Here is a 16,146-nt window from a genome sequence, read left to right as displayed (position 1 = left end):
TGTTTATGCGTGGGTAGTAAAAAAAAAGAAAAGATGCTGAAATAAGGCCAAGAAACACATACTAAACATTTGTTCACACACAATAAAGTTCTCTACTCTTGTAGAGTTGATAATTTGCTACAATGTGAAAACCATTTTACCCACTCATTCACATGAAACAATACATTGATTTCACTTTTGTAAGACCGTTTTTGTTGTGTAAAGGCAATATGCAAGGGAGGGTCAATGGTCATGAATTTTGATGATTCACACCTGACGAAGCCCAAACCCCTAATGGCTTAGTCTGGATTGTGTTGACAAAAGAATGAATGTGGGGAGACTTAAAGAGAAAATCTTTTGCTTGTAGTGTAATAAAATAGTGTACAATGAAGTACAAAAGACTTAAGATTTTATTTATATCTGTACTTGACAAAATAAGACTTTTTTACCAATGTTAAAAAACCATGAACAATACAATAGAGTCAAGAGTCAAGAATTGTATGCAATGATTCAAAATGTCAGCTGTAAATGTACAGTTTGGTGTGCATCTAAAAATACTTTAAATATAAATTAAATATTTATATAAATATAAATTTGTTAAATGTTGTCATGCCATTGTTCAAAACAGTTCCTATTTAACTGAACACACAAGGGAACATTACATGTTTTGCATTTCCAAGGTGAGTCTTGTTTTTTACCATGCACTGTCTTGCAGCGCACACATTTATTCTTTATTGTTCTCGCCGGCGCGTTTTTGGCGCTTTTTCCTCTTCAACGTGAAATCCACTTAAAATACTCCGTCATTCATAATCATACACACACATGTAATACATCATTCGAAACTGTGAAGTGTCTACTTTTATTCGACTGCCTTCATAATAACAACAAAACGCTGTGCTTTTGGCAAATAAAGAAAATAACCAGGGTGTGCATTCAGACATCTCTGTCTCCTTGACCATCTTCCTGAAACACGTTACAAACATGAACTAATAACTCCGCCAATACTTATCACACCAACATGATACATATGTCTAATGAAAGCCTGAAATGTCTACTTTTAAATGAGGTAATTTTTGTGTAATTTGTGTGATTACACGAGTGAATGAATCTGTTAAAACTTTGTGCTTCTTATACCATTGTGTGGGGGCGTTCATCTTGTTTGCATAGCCCGCTCAGGTCATTTCCATATGAATGGCGCGCGCGCGGTAGGTGGGATCACATTAAGCGCTAATGAGGTCGAGCCAGAAAAACTGTACCTCTCTTTACTTACATACACGCTCATGACCATTTTTCCTTTACAACATCAGAAGGATTTGTCCAGAAATATAAAACTGTAGAATAGAAAGGATAAAAGTTTAAAGTTAAATTAATATTTATCCCTAATGAGCAAAACTGATGCAGTGGAAAATCTCACTGAAATAATAATTGGCTTCATTCATGCATTGAGGAAAAACCTGGAAGAAATCATTACTTCTCGTCAAACATTGTGAATGCAACATGAAAAAACATCACAAACTGTATTATTTCTTGGTCAAGATCCACACAATATTTAGTAAAAGCAATGCCCAAGATCAAGACAAGTCCAAGTACAAATACTAATAAATCTGAGTCCGAATGAATACAGAAGACGTCTCGAGGCCAGACTCAAGACCTACAACATTAACTCATAGGACTGAACCAGTGGAATTTGCTCACAAGTGTAAAGTGAGTGGATGGACTGAGAATACAAAAATACATTTATACTGAATTTTTATATTTTTAAGTTAACATTAATATAAACACTAACATATTTCACTCAGTAACACATTTGAACGTGCTCGTGGCTGCAGCAGGACTTTCACACCTTCATTGTGTTTTAACATAAACAGCTCCATCATGCAGTGTAAAGCCTGAGAAACTAAACTAACACGTTCACCAGCACACACTTCCTTTATTTCAGGGACTACAGCAGTCTGATGGTCATTACACAATAATTCTGTTATTTTTACACATTATTCTTTCTGTGCTGTAGTCAGAGAGTCTAGTTTAATGACCCGTGTATGTTTTAGTGCTCCAAACTGTGTAAGTGTGTGTTTCTGACTAAAACTGGTCCATGTGACCATCAGAATACATGTTACAGCTAATAGACCAATCAAATCAGTCCACAGCTTCAAATCATCCAATCAGGTGTGAGTCTGGACCTGGTTTTGTACTGAACACACAAGTTCATTAGATCACTTGGTGTGAACAGGAACAATGATCAGACTCTTTGTCGCTCTTTGTGCTCTTTTTTCTCTCTTCACAGCTGGTGAGTAACTTTCTGAAACTACAATGTAAAACAATAATATTTTATATTTAACTCATTTACTGACATTAAATATTAAACATTTTTACAGTGAAAACCTCTGACATCAAGGAGATTGACGTGATAACAGCAAAGCCTGGAGAAGATGTAACTATGAAGTGTAACATTAGCAGTGACACAAAGAAAGATGTAGTTTGGTACAGACAGATTTCAGGAAAATTACCTCAGTTTTTTGCAAAACCATACAAGAATGATTTGGGCTACAAATTTGATGAAGGAGTTAATGATGCTCTTTTCAGTATTAGTGTAAAGGACAATAAATTTGATCTCAGTATTACACAAACAAGTGAAAATGATGAAGGAGAATATTTCTGTGTAGAAATAGAAGGAAGTGTAGTGAAGTTCACATCTGGAACACGTCTGCAATTTGCAGGTAAACAGTTTACTCTGATAACCTGCTAATTCCAGATCAACACTGTAACCAGAATTATGTCTACATATGTATTAAATGTTGAATCTCTCACTTTATTTATATTTAGTATCATTTCTGTTTATTTTCTCCTTTTCTGATGTATTTGTAAAGATAAAGACACGACACACCGTCCAACATCTGGAACAACACACAGAGATTCATCCAGCAGCAGAGCAACAAGTAAGAGCCTTAAAATATAGATTTATTTAAGGTCTGAATTTGATGATTTTTTTGCAGATTTATTATTTATTATTTGTTCCACAGCAATTTACCAAAACAATACAACACAAGTTAATGTACAATAAAACAATTTAATACAAAAAAAAGAAACTTAACATGAACTTCTGACCAATCAGAATCCATGTGTTCTTCTGGCTCTCCATTTCAAGAATCGGAGTTCTCACTGTTACAGTTATTATAATTACAATATGGTACAAGGTTTTAAAGTCAAGATCTTAAACTTGATATAATTGTGTTTTTACTGTTGTCTGTGTCACTCTAACTGTATTTTCCAGTACATGACATTTATTATTTTTTTTATTTTACTCCAGTGTGTATGTGTGTTAGAGGGAGTGTGTGTATGTGCTTCTGTTTGCGTGTGTGTGCGTACGTGTGTGTGCGTGTGTGTGTCGCTCTAACTGTATTTTCAAAAATTTCAGTCCAGTGTGTATGTGTATGTGTATGTGTGTGTGTGAGTTTGTGTGTGTGTGTGTGTGTGTGTGTGTGTGTGTGTGTGTGTGTGTGTGTGTGTGTGTGTGTGTGTGTGTGTGTGTGTGAGTGAGTGAATGTTCATTTACACTGATCTAGAAAACTGGATTAAAAACACTACCAAATGTCTGAACTGATATTGTTCAGGGTTTACTTTGATTCTGCTGAACCTGAAGTGTTTCATGAACAATGCAATAAAATTAGACTTTAATAAGATCTTCAGAGTCATCATCATTTTTTCTTTTTCATTTACTTAACATGATTGCAGGAAGATGTCAAGTCCAAAGGAAATCATTCAAATTGTTGCAGCATGAAAATGTGTTGAACCCCTAAAACACACTTCTGTTCAAAACCAGCAAAATTGAATCATTTCTAATATTTCACTTCCCACATCCAATACATTTATTTAATATTAACATGTATCTGTTATAGGCAGAAAAAAAAATTTTTTTGTCATTATGTGATTTGTTTTTTTTCCTGTCGTGACTAGTTTTAACCACCACACATTTCTATTATTAACAGTTTTTACTTTTCTCAATCAGTTTCTGCTTTTCAGTAGTTGAAATGAATCTTAACACACACACACACACACACACACACACACACACACACACACACACACACACACACACACACACACACACACACACACTTCCCCCTTCAACATCTGTCTGTCCTTCTTAGTCCGCAACAGAGAACAGTGATTAGCTCTATTTCTAAATACATTACGCACCACTGTTTCTGCTGTTTTTTCATCAGTGTTGCCTAAAGATAACACCAAGAATTACACTTTCCTTCTGTATAAATACTCCTTTAATTCAGCTCAGATGTAGCAGCAGCAGTGAACTCATAAAGATTCTACAGAGCTCTCTGAGGGCTTGTGCAGGATTAACCAGGAGGAGGTAAGGTCCAGGGGAGCTGTAACATGGCTGACATTAACACCATTAGTGAAGACAGAATTTCACAGTGCTGTGATGTGTATGTGGCAAATAAAGGCCTCTTCTTACTATCTGCCACCATGTGGTGATCATCTGTTATCTCAGTTAAATATCATATTCTTAAACTGCAGTGTTTCTATCATCTAAATCATGTAAAAAGTAACTGAAAGGAGTCAATTAGTTGTTAATCTTCACTAAGTAGCAAGAGATTTGTTCGTTTCTCGTTTTTCCCGGAGGTTTGCTCATTCTCTGCTATGCCAGAAGATCATGAATGTTAAAGATAAATGTGTCTTTGTCCTGCTGTTTGTGCTGCACAAGCTCCTCTAACTCTATTGTCTATGTGTGTAGGGCCCTTTAAAAATGTGCTTTGTTTTCAATGTTGTATAATGCCAATTTATTTCTTTTACTTCTATTTCAAAATGTAATATTACATGCAGAATTGTTTTATTTTTCAGATATGGGTTTGTTTTATTTACAGTCAATTTAGGAGTTAAATGTGAGTGTATTATTGTTGACCAATGACTGTTGAAAGGTGAAAGGTTAAAGTTTATGAATGACAAGAGTTACAGGTGGAAGAGAGGGGAGGAGCAACGCACATGGCGAGAATTGACGTGCAGGCTGTGTGTGCTAAAACAGCAGAGGTTAACATCTTTGGAGACTGAGTATATTCGTTGAAATATTAAGGCTTAAAGTGTAACGCAACTGTATTCATTTTATCTTGTTTGAGCTTCTTAAAGTTCGACGTTATTTTCATTTCGCCAACTGTTTATAAGATATCTCCGCCATCGCGTGTAATAAAGGCCTAGCGGTTATCACAGGAACAACGTGTTCGTGAATCGTGACTGCAGACGGGATCGAGTAGGACCTGGGACTTCTTCGTTTGCGACTGAATGCGTTGTGTTGCTGCTGCTGTAAAGATCGTGTGTTTGCACTGTGCTTGGATCGGCCTGACTCATCACACAGGAAAAGGGATCACTGGTAATCGTGAGTTGACTCTATTCACGTTTCATCTTGTTTTCCTTCCGATGGATGTAAGTGGATCTATTTTCCAAACTTGTGCTTAAGAGGCTTGGTCATTAACCTTTACACTGCGAAAGTGCACCAACTGGGCCCCAACGAAACATACTAGTGTACAGGTATGTGACTGAGTTGTTGGTTCTTATAAACTGCAAAATACTATTCACATTGGGTTCATGTTATATATTTTTGTATTGCTTTACATGTTTTGAGGTGTTTCATTTTACTAAAGAGAGAAATGCAATCTCTTGTGATGTGATACACATAATTTAAAGTATCAATACAAGGTTGTAAACAGAATAGCAAAAGCAGGAGAATAATTCATTTCCATACCATTTGATACGTGTTTATTTTGGTTTCTGTTTTCAAATATTTCATCTACTGTTGCTTAAGGGTTTAAAATGATAACTACAACACAATTAAAATAACAAAACTCTAGAATAAGAAAATAAATATTGGTTGTTAATTTACTAAATTACATTTGTATTCTGGTTTTTCATTCATTGTGATGGTTAATACTGTACAACACTAAGAGAGGTTGTGATTTGAGGATATCTGATATACATGAGTTACTTCTTTACAGTAATAAGAGACTGATGTAAATAGTAAAATACTACCAGCCAATTCACCATTCAACTGCCGGGAATCCAGGTTTCTAAGTTAAGTGTAAATAAAATTAAATAAGGAAATTATTTTATAACCTTATGGGTTAAAAATAGGGTTACATGTGTCTTAATTGTCTTTGTGACTTTGTGTATTGTAAGAATGCATGGAAGTGACCAGTCTAAACAAATTCCTAATAAATGGATGTATTAGCATTGTTATGGTATTTTTTTTTCTAATTTTTCCCTGGAAATGCTGGTAGTTTGTTCTGACATTCATAATGCATTTAGTTACAATATTGGTCTGTTACCATATTGGTGCTCAGTAGTCATCATTATCCCAGAGAAATATACTGCAGTAGAGGTCAATAATTTGTCTTTTAGTGTTGTTACCATGTGTCTTTCACTGTATTTTATCTGCCATATCTAATGACATTTATGTAGGCACCCCACTCAACATGATAAAGTAGGTCTTGGTTCTTAGTTCTACCCTCTGATTACTAGCATGCACAGACTTAAAGGGTGACTGTTGTTTGAGGTTGGGGCTGTGGGATGGAACAGTGAGCAGTGAGACTGTCTTTGGTGATCCTTAAGAGCATGCACAGGTCCCATTTAGAACCAAGCGGGCATTGATATATAATGAGTATATCTTGGCATGCTTGGTACACTCACCTCCTCAGACTGTATGATATCATTTGTTTGTGACCTACTTTTTGTACTCATCTGTGGTGTACTTTGTCTTGGTCTGGGCATTCTTTCTGTTCTGTTCTGTTAAAAATGTGCCAAACCCAGAAACTCCATAACAGGCTCCTCAAACCATCAGTAAATGCGTTAACCACCACATCTGTTTCTACATGTTGCCTAAAGGTCACTCTGAGTACTACACCTTTCTTCTATACCAGAGGTTCTCAACCTTTGCCAAGCTACCCCCCCCCCCCGCCCCCCAAAAAAGCAGGTTTGTTGCAGTTGGGGCCCATAAATAAAGCATTGAGATTCTGCTTCTAATGTCTACCAAGCTCTGTCCTCCATTTTCTTTACGGAGAAGGAGGATGCTTTGAGGAACACAGGGTAATTTGTCTCCCACAAAGGTTTTGAGTACTGACAGTATTTTCTCAACTAGGCCAGTAGGGGGCTCCAGGCAAGCTAGGCGATTCCAATTCCATTGATTATTAGCCTCTCCCTGAGTGGCATGCTTGGTTTGTGCCATTCAGGTTTTCAGTCTGCCTTCTATTTTTCTTAATTTAATTTTGCCGCACCGACATCTAAGTAGTGCCTTACTTACATCTACAGCCGAGCACAAGGGCCAAGCACAACCACTGACATACCGGCAGCCAAACCCACATCTCGAAAACCAGAAAGGGGGGCAGGGCAGGAAACAACCTTTACCACGGTCTAAACAAAAAATCCCTGGTGCAAAATACAGGCCTGCAGGAAGCAGAAGCGTTGTAAGCAGGCGGGTGTCTGTGCTAGGCTAAAAACAAACCTTTGTCGGCCTGCTCTCCTGTCCATTCTACTAGCCAATGTTTGCTCCCTGTACAATAAACTGGATTACATTCGACTCGAACATACTACACAGCGAGAGATTAGAAACTGCTGTGTCTGTTTTCACAGAGATGTGGCTCAGCTACAGCGTTCCGGACTCGCCTCATTTAGAGCCGTCAGAAATGAAACCCGGTAAGACTCATGGTGGTGGTGTGTTTACGTCAATACAGAATGGTGTAAAAACTCTGTGCTTGATTCTACTTACTGCTCATCATCAGTGGAGTTTGTAACTGTTTACTACTGTTTTCATTGTCTGAGTTCACATTCCACCAGTGCTAATGCTAAAGAGGCGCTAAGTGAGCTATACGGAGCTATTAGTGATCTGCAGAATGTTTACCCTGACGGACTGTTTATCATCACCGGAGATTTCAACCATGTAAATCTCAACTCAGTGCTCTCTACATTTCACTGCTGTCTTGTGTACACAAACATTCAAAGCACGTATCATGCGGAGCCCCGCCATCAGGAGCCACCTCTACTCTTCAGGACTGCTTTGAGTGCACTGACTGGAATATATTCAGGGAGGCTGCAACCAACGGCGACACCATCAACTTGGAAGAGTACACGTCAACACTGACCAGCTACATCGGCAAGTACATTGATGACAACCATCAGACCATCAAGACCATCACTACATGAACCAGCTCCAACCAGAAGCCGTGGATGACTGTTAACATGTGTGCACTGCTGAAGACTAGAGACCTTGTCTTCAGAACAGGGGACAGGGCGGCCCTAAGAACAGCAAGAGCCAAACTGTCCCGAGCCATCAAAGAGGCAAAGCATGCACACGCTGTTGTGAAAAATCTTAGTAGAAATAATTCAATTATTATTCCTTACAATACTACTCTATAACCAAAGTAAAGTATTAGGCCTTGCAAAATATTGCAATTGCTGTCATAAGACATATGTAGGCGATGTTGTAGGCCAAAGATGTTTATTGTAATCATAAACAGTAAAAGTAACCAAATTCGGGGCTGTCAGGCCTAGTCAGTCTGAGCTCTCTGTTCAACAATGTGTGAGGAAGTGAAAATCAAAATACAAAGCAACATTATAACAGCAAGGGCTTAGCAAAAAACAGTAATACAACATAACCAATATAATCAAGAACTTTTATCATAGCAAGAAATGAAATGAGGAAACTTGCTCATTGTAGCTGTAAAAAACCAAGACCTTGGTTCCCAGACCTTAGCTCATAAATTGTTATGTAGAATGAAGAAGACCATGGTTCTCAGACCTTAGCTCATAGCGATAACTTATGTAGAATGAAAAAGACATTGGTTCACAAACCTAGGTCATGAGAACTAAGGGGAGGAAAATCCATAAATGGGCATATGGGGAAAAAGATGATGGGAAATACGGGGAAATTAGGTCAGTGTATTTAGAAAACATAGGAGGTGATTCCGGTAAATAAGGTGATATGGCACCTGGGACTCCAGGAAATACTGGGAACCAAAGAGGAGGCTCCTAGGAGCGCCAGGGTATATATTGAGAAGATTTCTGGGTCTTGGGGCTGAAGGTGTGTGGGCGTGTGCGGGCGCGTGGGTGCGTGTGGTCGCGTGTGTGCGCGCGTGTCCGTGTGTGTGGGTGAAGGTATGTGTCAAATTCTTCTGGCCAGATGAAGAAGGCAGCCCCTGTGTGGTGTGTGTGAGGACAGGTGAGAAGATCATTGGAGTCTCTCTTCCCTCTATCACGGACATTTACACCACATGCTGCATCCGCAAAGCCAACAGCATTTGGAATGACCCAACGCACTTCTCACCCTCCTGCCGTCGAAAAAGGTACCGAATCATTCGGGCCGTCACAACCAGACTGTGTAACAGTTTCTTCCCACAAGCCATCAGACTCATTAATAACTGGAACTGAACTGTTCTGAGCACAACATGCATACGCGCATCACCTGTATGGACTTCACATACCTACACCAAATTCCCACACTTCCGATATACATCCATCAACCTGTTTACATGCTGTTTACATTCATCAACCTGTTTAAATGCTGTTTTTGCACACTTTGTTGCTCTTTGCACATACTGTACAATATTTCAGTTGTTTGCTGGTTTGCACAATTCTTTACATTATCTCAGGGACCTGCTGCTATGAAACTGTGTTCATTATAATGTTACTGCATGCAATATTGTTGAACATGCAGTATTTACACTGGTCAGTGCTGTTTCTGTTTATTGTCTTTTGTGTAGTGTTTTTTTTGTATTATTTTGTATTGTCTTTTGTGTATTGTCTAGTATTTTTTTTGTTCTGAACTGTCTTGTCTTGTCCTGCACTATTTGCAGCAGGTTGCACAGTTGCACTTTATGTGGCTAGGACTTACTTACTATAAGTCCTTAGCCCTGTCTTTGTTTTATGTAGCACCACAATCCTGGAGAAACGTTGTCTCATTTCACTGTGTACTGCAACAGCTATATATGGTTTTAATGACAATAAAAGCTTCTTGACTTCTTCTTGACTTACTTCAAGTTTACTTCAACTGTGGATTAAGTCAAAGAAACTTTAGAAACTATAAATGCTCTGAAACACTCTATCTTTAAAAATATAAATAGAATTTTGAATTTTAAAAAGTCTGTCTCTCTTTTTTTTTTCTCTAAATGTTATTGATGTGCAGTTGGTCAGGTTTGAACCAATGCTGAAATACAGACTCTAACTAATGAGTGAGGGGAAAAAAGGTTTTACTCCACTAGGGGGCTGCAAAGTCATCTAAACCATGAAACGGGTGAAACATGAAAATCTGATTTTTTTTTATTTGCAAATAAATTGCTTTCTTTAATATTGATGTTCTTTAATGGTTTACATAACACATTATGTTAAGATGATGTGGTATAAATGAATGATATATTAGTGTGGCCTTGAGCCAATAAGAGGAAGTTTGTTGGAGGTGTAAACTTTCAGAACTGAAGCTCACTGATTGTGTAAGATGCATACTGCAGCCAGTAACACTGCTCTAAATGTGTTAAACCTCCACATCACACTCTGGGGCACTAACATAGAGATATTTATAGTCAATTGGCTTCATTAGTTCGAAGTTTTCTATAGAAACAGTTCATTCACAGGGACACTTGTACAGCAGATGTTCCACATAAACAGTTTAAGAACATATGCATTTGTTGATGTGGTGATGTTTTCTGTATGAGATGTCTGCTTAAATGATTCCACCATCTTTCATGGTACAAAGAAGACCTGCATAAACACTCTTCTCTGTTTTATTACTAGGAGTTAGAATGAACTTCCTCTAGATGTCTGATCAAATGACACACAAGCAGTCCAAACCACAATATTCAAACCACACCTCTTCCTGAAGTTCTTAAACTAGCATTTAACTTAAAACCTTGCTATATTACCTCCCAACAAAGATTTAATACTAATATTATTCTTAATCCTCAATCTGTATCTCACATTGATAATGTGACACGCTCATGACCATTTTTCCTTTACAACATCAGAAGGATTTGTCCATTTCTCTCCACACAGGACACTCAGGTGTTTGTTCAGTTCAGTTCATTTCTTAAAAATAAACATTATTACAAAGCAGCTTTACAGAAATATAAAACTGAAGAATAGAAATGACAAAGTTTAAAGTTAAGTTAAATATTTAGGCTGAGACAATGGAATATCTCACTGAAATGGTATAAGGCACTGGAAGATGAATTCATTACACTGGTTCCCTCAAAAAGTTGGCTTCATTCATGCATTGGGGAAAAACCTGGAAGAAATCATTACTTCTCAAAAAACATTGTGAATGCAACATGAAAAAACATCACAAACTGTATTATTTCTTGGTCAAGACCCACACCATCTTTAGGAAAAGCAATGCCCAAGACCAAGACAAGTCCAAGTACAAATATTAATAAATCTGACACAAGTACAAGTGAATACAGAAGACGTCTCGAGGCCAGACTCAAAACCTACAACGTTAACTCATAGGACTGAACCAGTGTAATTAGCTCACAAGTGTAAAGTGAGTGAATGGACTGAGAATACAAAAATACATTTATACTGAAACTTTATTTTATGATGTTAACATTAATATAAACACTAACATATTTCACTCAGTAACACATTTGAACGTGGCTGCAGCAGGACTTTCACACCTTCATTGTGTTTTAACATAAACAGCTCCATCATGCAGTGTAAAGCCTGAGAAAATAAACTAACACGTTCACCACACACACTTCCTTTATTTCAAAGACTACAGCAGTCTGATGGTCATTACACAATAATTCTGTAATTTTTACACATTATTCTTTCTGTGCTGTAGTCAGAGAGTCTAGTTTAATGACCTGTGTATTTTTTAGTGCTCCAAACTGAGGAATGTGTGTTTCTGACTAAAACTGGTCCATGTGACCATCAGAATACATGTTACAGCTAATAGACCAATCAAATCAGTCCACAGCTTCAAATCATCCAATCAGGTGTGAGTCTGGACCTGGTTTTCTACTGAACACACAAGTTCATTAGATCACTTGGTGTGAACAGGAACGATGATCAGACTCTTTGTCGCTCTTTGTGCTCTTTTTTCTCTCTTCACAGCTGGTGAGTAACTTTCTGAAACTTGAATGTAAAACAATAATATTTTATATTTAACTCATTTACTGACATTAAATATTAAATATTTTTACAGAGAAAACTTTTGACATGAAGGAGATTGGTGTGAAAACAGTAAAGCGTGGAGAAGATGTAACTATGAAGTGTAGCATTAGCAGTGTCACAAAGAGAGATATTGTAGTTTGGTACAGACAGATTTCAGGAAAATTACCTCAGTTTATTGCAAAACCATACAAGAGCGATTTGGGCTACAAATTTGTTGATGGATTTAATGATGCTCGTTTCGGTATTAGTGTAAATGACAATAAATTTGATCTCAATATAAAAAAAAAAACAAGTGAAGATGATGAAGGAGAATATTTCTGTGGAGAAATGGAAGGAAGTGTAGTGAAGTTCACATCTGGAACACGTCTGCAATTTAAAGGTAAACAGTTTTACTCTGATAACCTGCTAATTCCAGATCAACACTTTAACCAGAATTATGTCTACATATGCATTAAATGTTGAATATTTCACTTTATTTATTTTTAGTATCATTTCTGTTTATTTTCTCCTTTTCTAATGTATTTGTAAAAAAAATAAATAAATAAAGACACGACACACCGTCCAACACCTGGAACAACACACAGAGATTCATCCAGCAGCAGAGAAACAAGTAAGAATTTGGCTTCCTTTCATTTCGAAGGTAAACAAATATTTACTGTTTCATATTATTTATATTTAGTATCATTTCTGTTTACTTGCTGCTTTTCTGATTTATCTGTAAAGACAAAGATACATCACACAGTAATACAACTGGAACAACACACAGAGATTCACCCATCTGCAGTGAAACATGTAAGAACTTTAAGAACTACATGTATTTAATTTCTGAATTTCTTTTTTCTTTCTTTTTTTTTTTTGCAGATTTCTTATTTATTCTTTGTTCCACTGCAATTTACCAAAACAATACAACACAAGTCAGTGTACAATAAAATAGTTTAATACAAAAAAAGAAACTTAACATAAACTTTTAACCAATCAGAATCCAGAACTGAACGATTCCTAACAATAATTGTGTTTCTCCCTGTAGGTGAGAGCTGTACTGCTAACATGCGTGTGTTCTTCTGGCTCTCCATTTCAAGAATCGGAGTGCTCAGTGTTACAGTTATTATAATTACAATATGGTACAAGGTTTTAAAGTCAAGATCTTAAACTTGATATAATTGTCTTTTAACTGTTGTCTGTGTCTCTCTAACTGTATTTTCCAGTACATGACATTTATTATTTTTTTCAATTTTACTCCTGTGTGTGTGCGTGCTTGTGTGTATGTGTGTGTGTGTGTGTATTAGAGTGAGTGTGTCTATGTGCGTGTGTGTGCGTACGTCTTTGTGTGTGTGTGTGTGTGTGTGTGTGTGTGTATATGTGAGTGAATGTTCATTTACACTGATCTAGAAAACTGGATTAAAAACACAAACAAATGTCTGAACTGATATTGTTCAGCGTTTTGCTTTGATTCTGCTGAACCTGAAGTGCTTCATGAACAATGCAATAAAATTAGACTTTAATAAGATCTTCAGAGTCATCATCATTTTTTCTTTTTCATTTACTTAACATGATTGCAGGAAGATGTCATGTCCAAAGAAAATCATTCAAATTGTTGCAGCATGAAAAAGTGTTGAACCCCTTAAACACATTTCTGTTCAAAACCAGCAAAATTTAATCATTTCTAATCTTTCACTTCTCACATCCATTACATTTATTTAATATTAACATTTAGATTTCACATGTTTCTGTTATAGGCAGAAAAAAAATATATTATTTTTGTCATTATGTGATTTCTGTTTTTTTCAGTCAGGACTGGTTTTAACAGACCACCACATATTTCTATTATTAACAGCGCTTTATTTTCTCCACCATTTCTGCTTTTCAGTATTTTAAATAACTCTTCACACACACACACACACACACACACACACACACACACACACACACACACACACACACACACACACACACACACACAATTCTGTGTGTAAGTGAGACCAGTCCAAATAGGGACATGGATATGAAGATTAATGACAATAAAGACAATGAGTTGGAGTCCAAAACCACTTAACAACAACATGTGGGATCAGTCATCCAAAAGCACCATGAGCTTAAAGCTGATGCAACATCACAGGACATCAGGGTCAGGATGTTCATATTGATGAAATGGAAGTGCCGCCTCAAACTAGCAAGGCATTAAGATGCATCTCTGCAAGAAAATTCACAGCAATTCACCAAAAAAGAGACTACGTTAGAAAATGGACTTAGAAAAAAAGGTTTTACTCCGGTGGGGGGGTGTAAACTCATCTATTGGCAATGTGACAATATGAAACAGTGAAAGTGTCATAGTCTGCCCGCTCATTCAGGTGTGGAGAGGCCACTTCTGGGCCGGCAGCCATCTTGGTTATGGCACTTCCGGGTGGATACCATTTTATACTCCGCCGCACTATTTAAGCATGCTGACTTAGGACACTTATTGCCAGATTATCTCCTCATGTTATCATTGCTACCGCTCTTGCAGGTCAGTTTCACTTTCATTTTTACGGATTACTGTGTTGGATTTTGGCCGGACATGTTCAGGTTGGGGATAACCCTTTTTGTTCTCTTTGTTTTTTTTGGGGATTATCTTTTTCTAAGTTTGTCGGCCAGAGACCTTTTTTGAATTACCATTTGTTCATTCTGAATATCCGTCCTACATTCGGAGATCTTTGTTGCATTAATGTTTTTGTCTTTTCTTGCTTCCATGGACTAGAGACTGGATTATTCATTAGGTTTTCTTGGATATTTGTACTGTTTCCTGGACTCGCTCTACTGGATTTTTCTGTCAGGTCAGTTATTTCTGTGGAGTCCTGTGACTGTATTATCTTGTTGGGAGATATTTTGTTTGCTTCCCTGGCAAGATGCGGCCCGGGAACTTTACAGGGAAGCTGTTCGGTGGTGGAGTATGCGGTTGGTTTCCGAACGGTGGCGGCTGATAGCGGCTGGAACCCCATGGCCCTGAATGATGCCTTCTATCCGGATCTCTCTCCTGATGTTAAAGACGAACTCGCTGCTCATGAGCTATCCCACAGATTGGATGATCTCATCTCTCTGGCCACTCGAGTGGACTGAAGGATACAGGATCGAAGGGCTGAAAGAACTCCCCAAGGTGTCTGGAGAACCACCCTTCGTGTCTGGAGAACCCACCCCCACATGGCCTTTTCTTGTCCGGAAAAAGGTCTGTGACACAGCTGGTCAGGATGCTTTCTATTGCACAGCGGTAGAAGTTCACCAGGATATCCGAGGAAAGCCGATTTTTCTTTAGTGTCCTCAGGAAAAAGAGGCGCTGGTGAGCCTTCTTGACCAGGCTGGAGGAGTTGGTAGTCCAGGACAGGTCCGCCGAGATGTGGATCCCCAGGAACTTGAAGCTGGAAACATGCTCAACAGCCATCCCATTGATGTGTATGTTGTCATGTGTGCCTCCTGTCTCTTTCCTGAAGTCCACAATGAGCTTCTTTGTTTTGGAGGTGTTAAGGAGCAAGTTATTGTCATTGCACCATGAGGCTAGGTGCTGGATCTCCTCCCTGTAGGCAGTCTCATCATTTTTCACACAGCCCTGTGGTACACCAGTGTTAAGTGTGATGGTGTTGGAGCAAATGGAGCCCGATCGAACCTGCTGGGGTCTGTTGGTCAGGATGTGATGATCTGTTCCTGAGTAGTAACACTGTCTGTGGTGTTAATGATGTAATCCAGTACAGAGGAGGTGTAACAATCAATGTCTGTGTGAGTGTCACTGGTGGCCAGAGATGCAAATGTACTCCAGTCTGTGTGTAGAAACCTTTCCTTGAGTGTAAAATCTGCTTCTGCGGGCCACACCTTGATGGTTCTCACTGATGGCTTCGCTCGATTGATGAGGGGTGCATATTTGGGGGTGAGGAACAAAGAAAAGTGATCTGACTGTCCCATATGGGGGAGGGTGGTAAGCCACAACCATGTTTGCGTATACATGGTCTAAGGTTTTGTTCCCTCTGGTGTGACAGGAAA

General features: G+C 38.0%; 1 gene segment (V, D, J or C); it reads left to right on the top strand.

The window, feature by feature from the left end:
- Positions 1-1,662: 1,662 nt before the first annotated feature.
- Positions 1,663-3,659, top strand: LOC113643338. The segment is given in 3 exon segments: positions 1,663-2,266; positions 2,355-2,696; positions 2,847-3,659. Coding segments are annotated over 3 exon segments (483 nt in total).
- The last annotated feature ends 12,487 nt before the right edge of the window (positions 3,660-16,146 follow it).

This window comes from Tachysurus fulvidraco, chromosome 16 (assembly GCF_022655615.1).
Source record: "Tachysurus fulvidraco isolate hzauxx_2018 chromosome 16, HZAU_PFXX_2.0, whole genome shotgun sequence".
Classification (NCBI taxonomy): Eukaryota; Metazoa; Chordata; class Actinopteri; order Siluriformes; family Bagridae; genus Tachysurus; species Tachysurus fulvidraco.
This window is presented reverse-complemented; position numbering and strand designations above follow the sequence as displayed.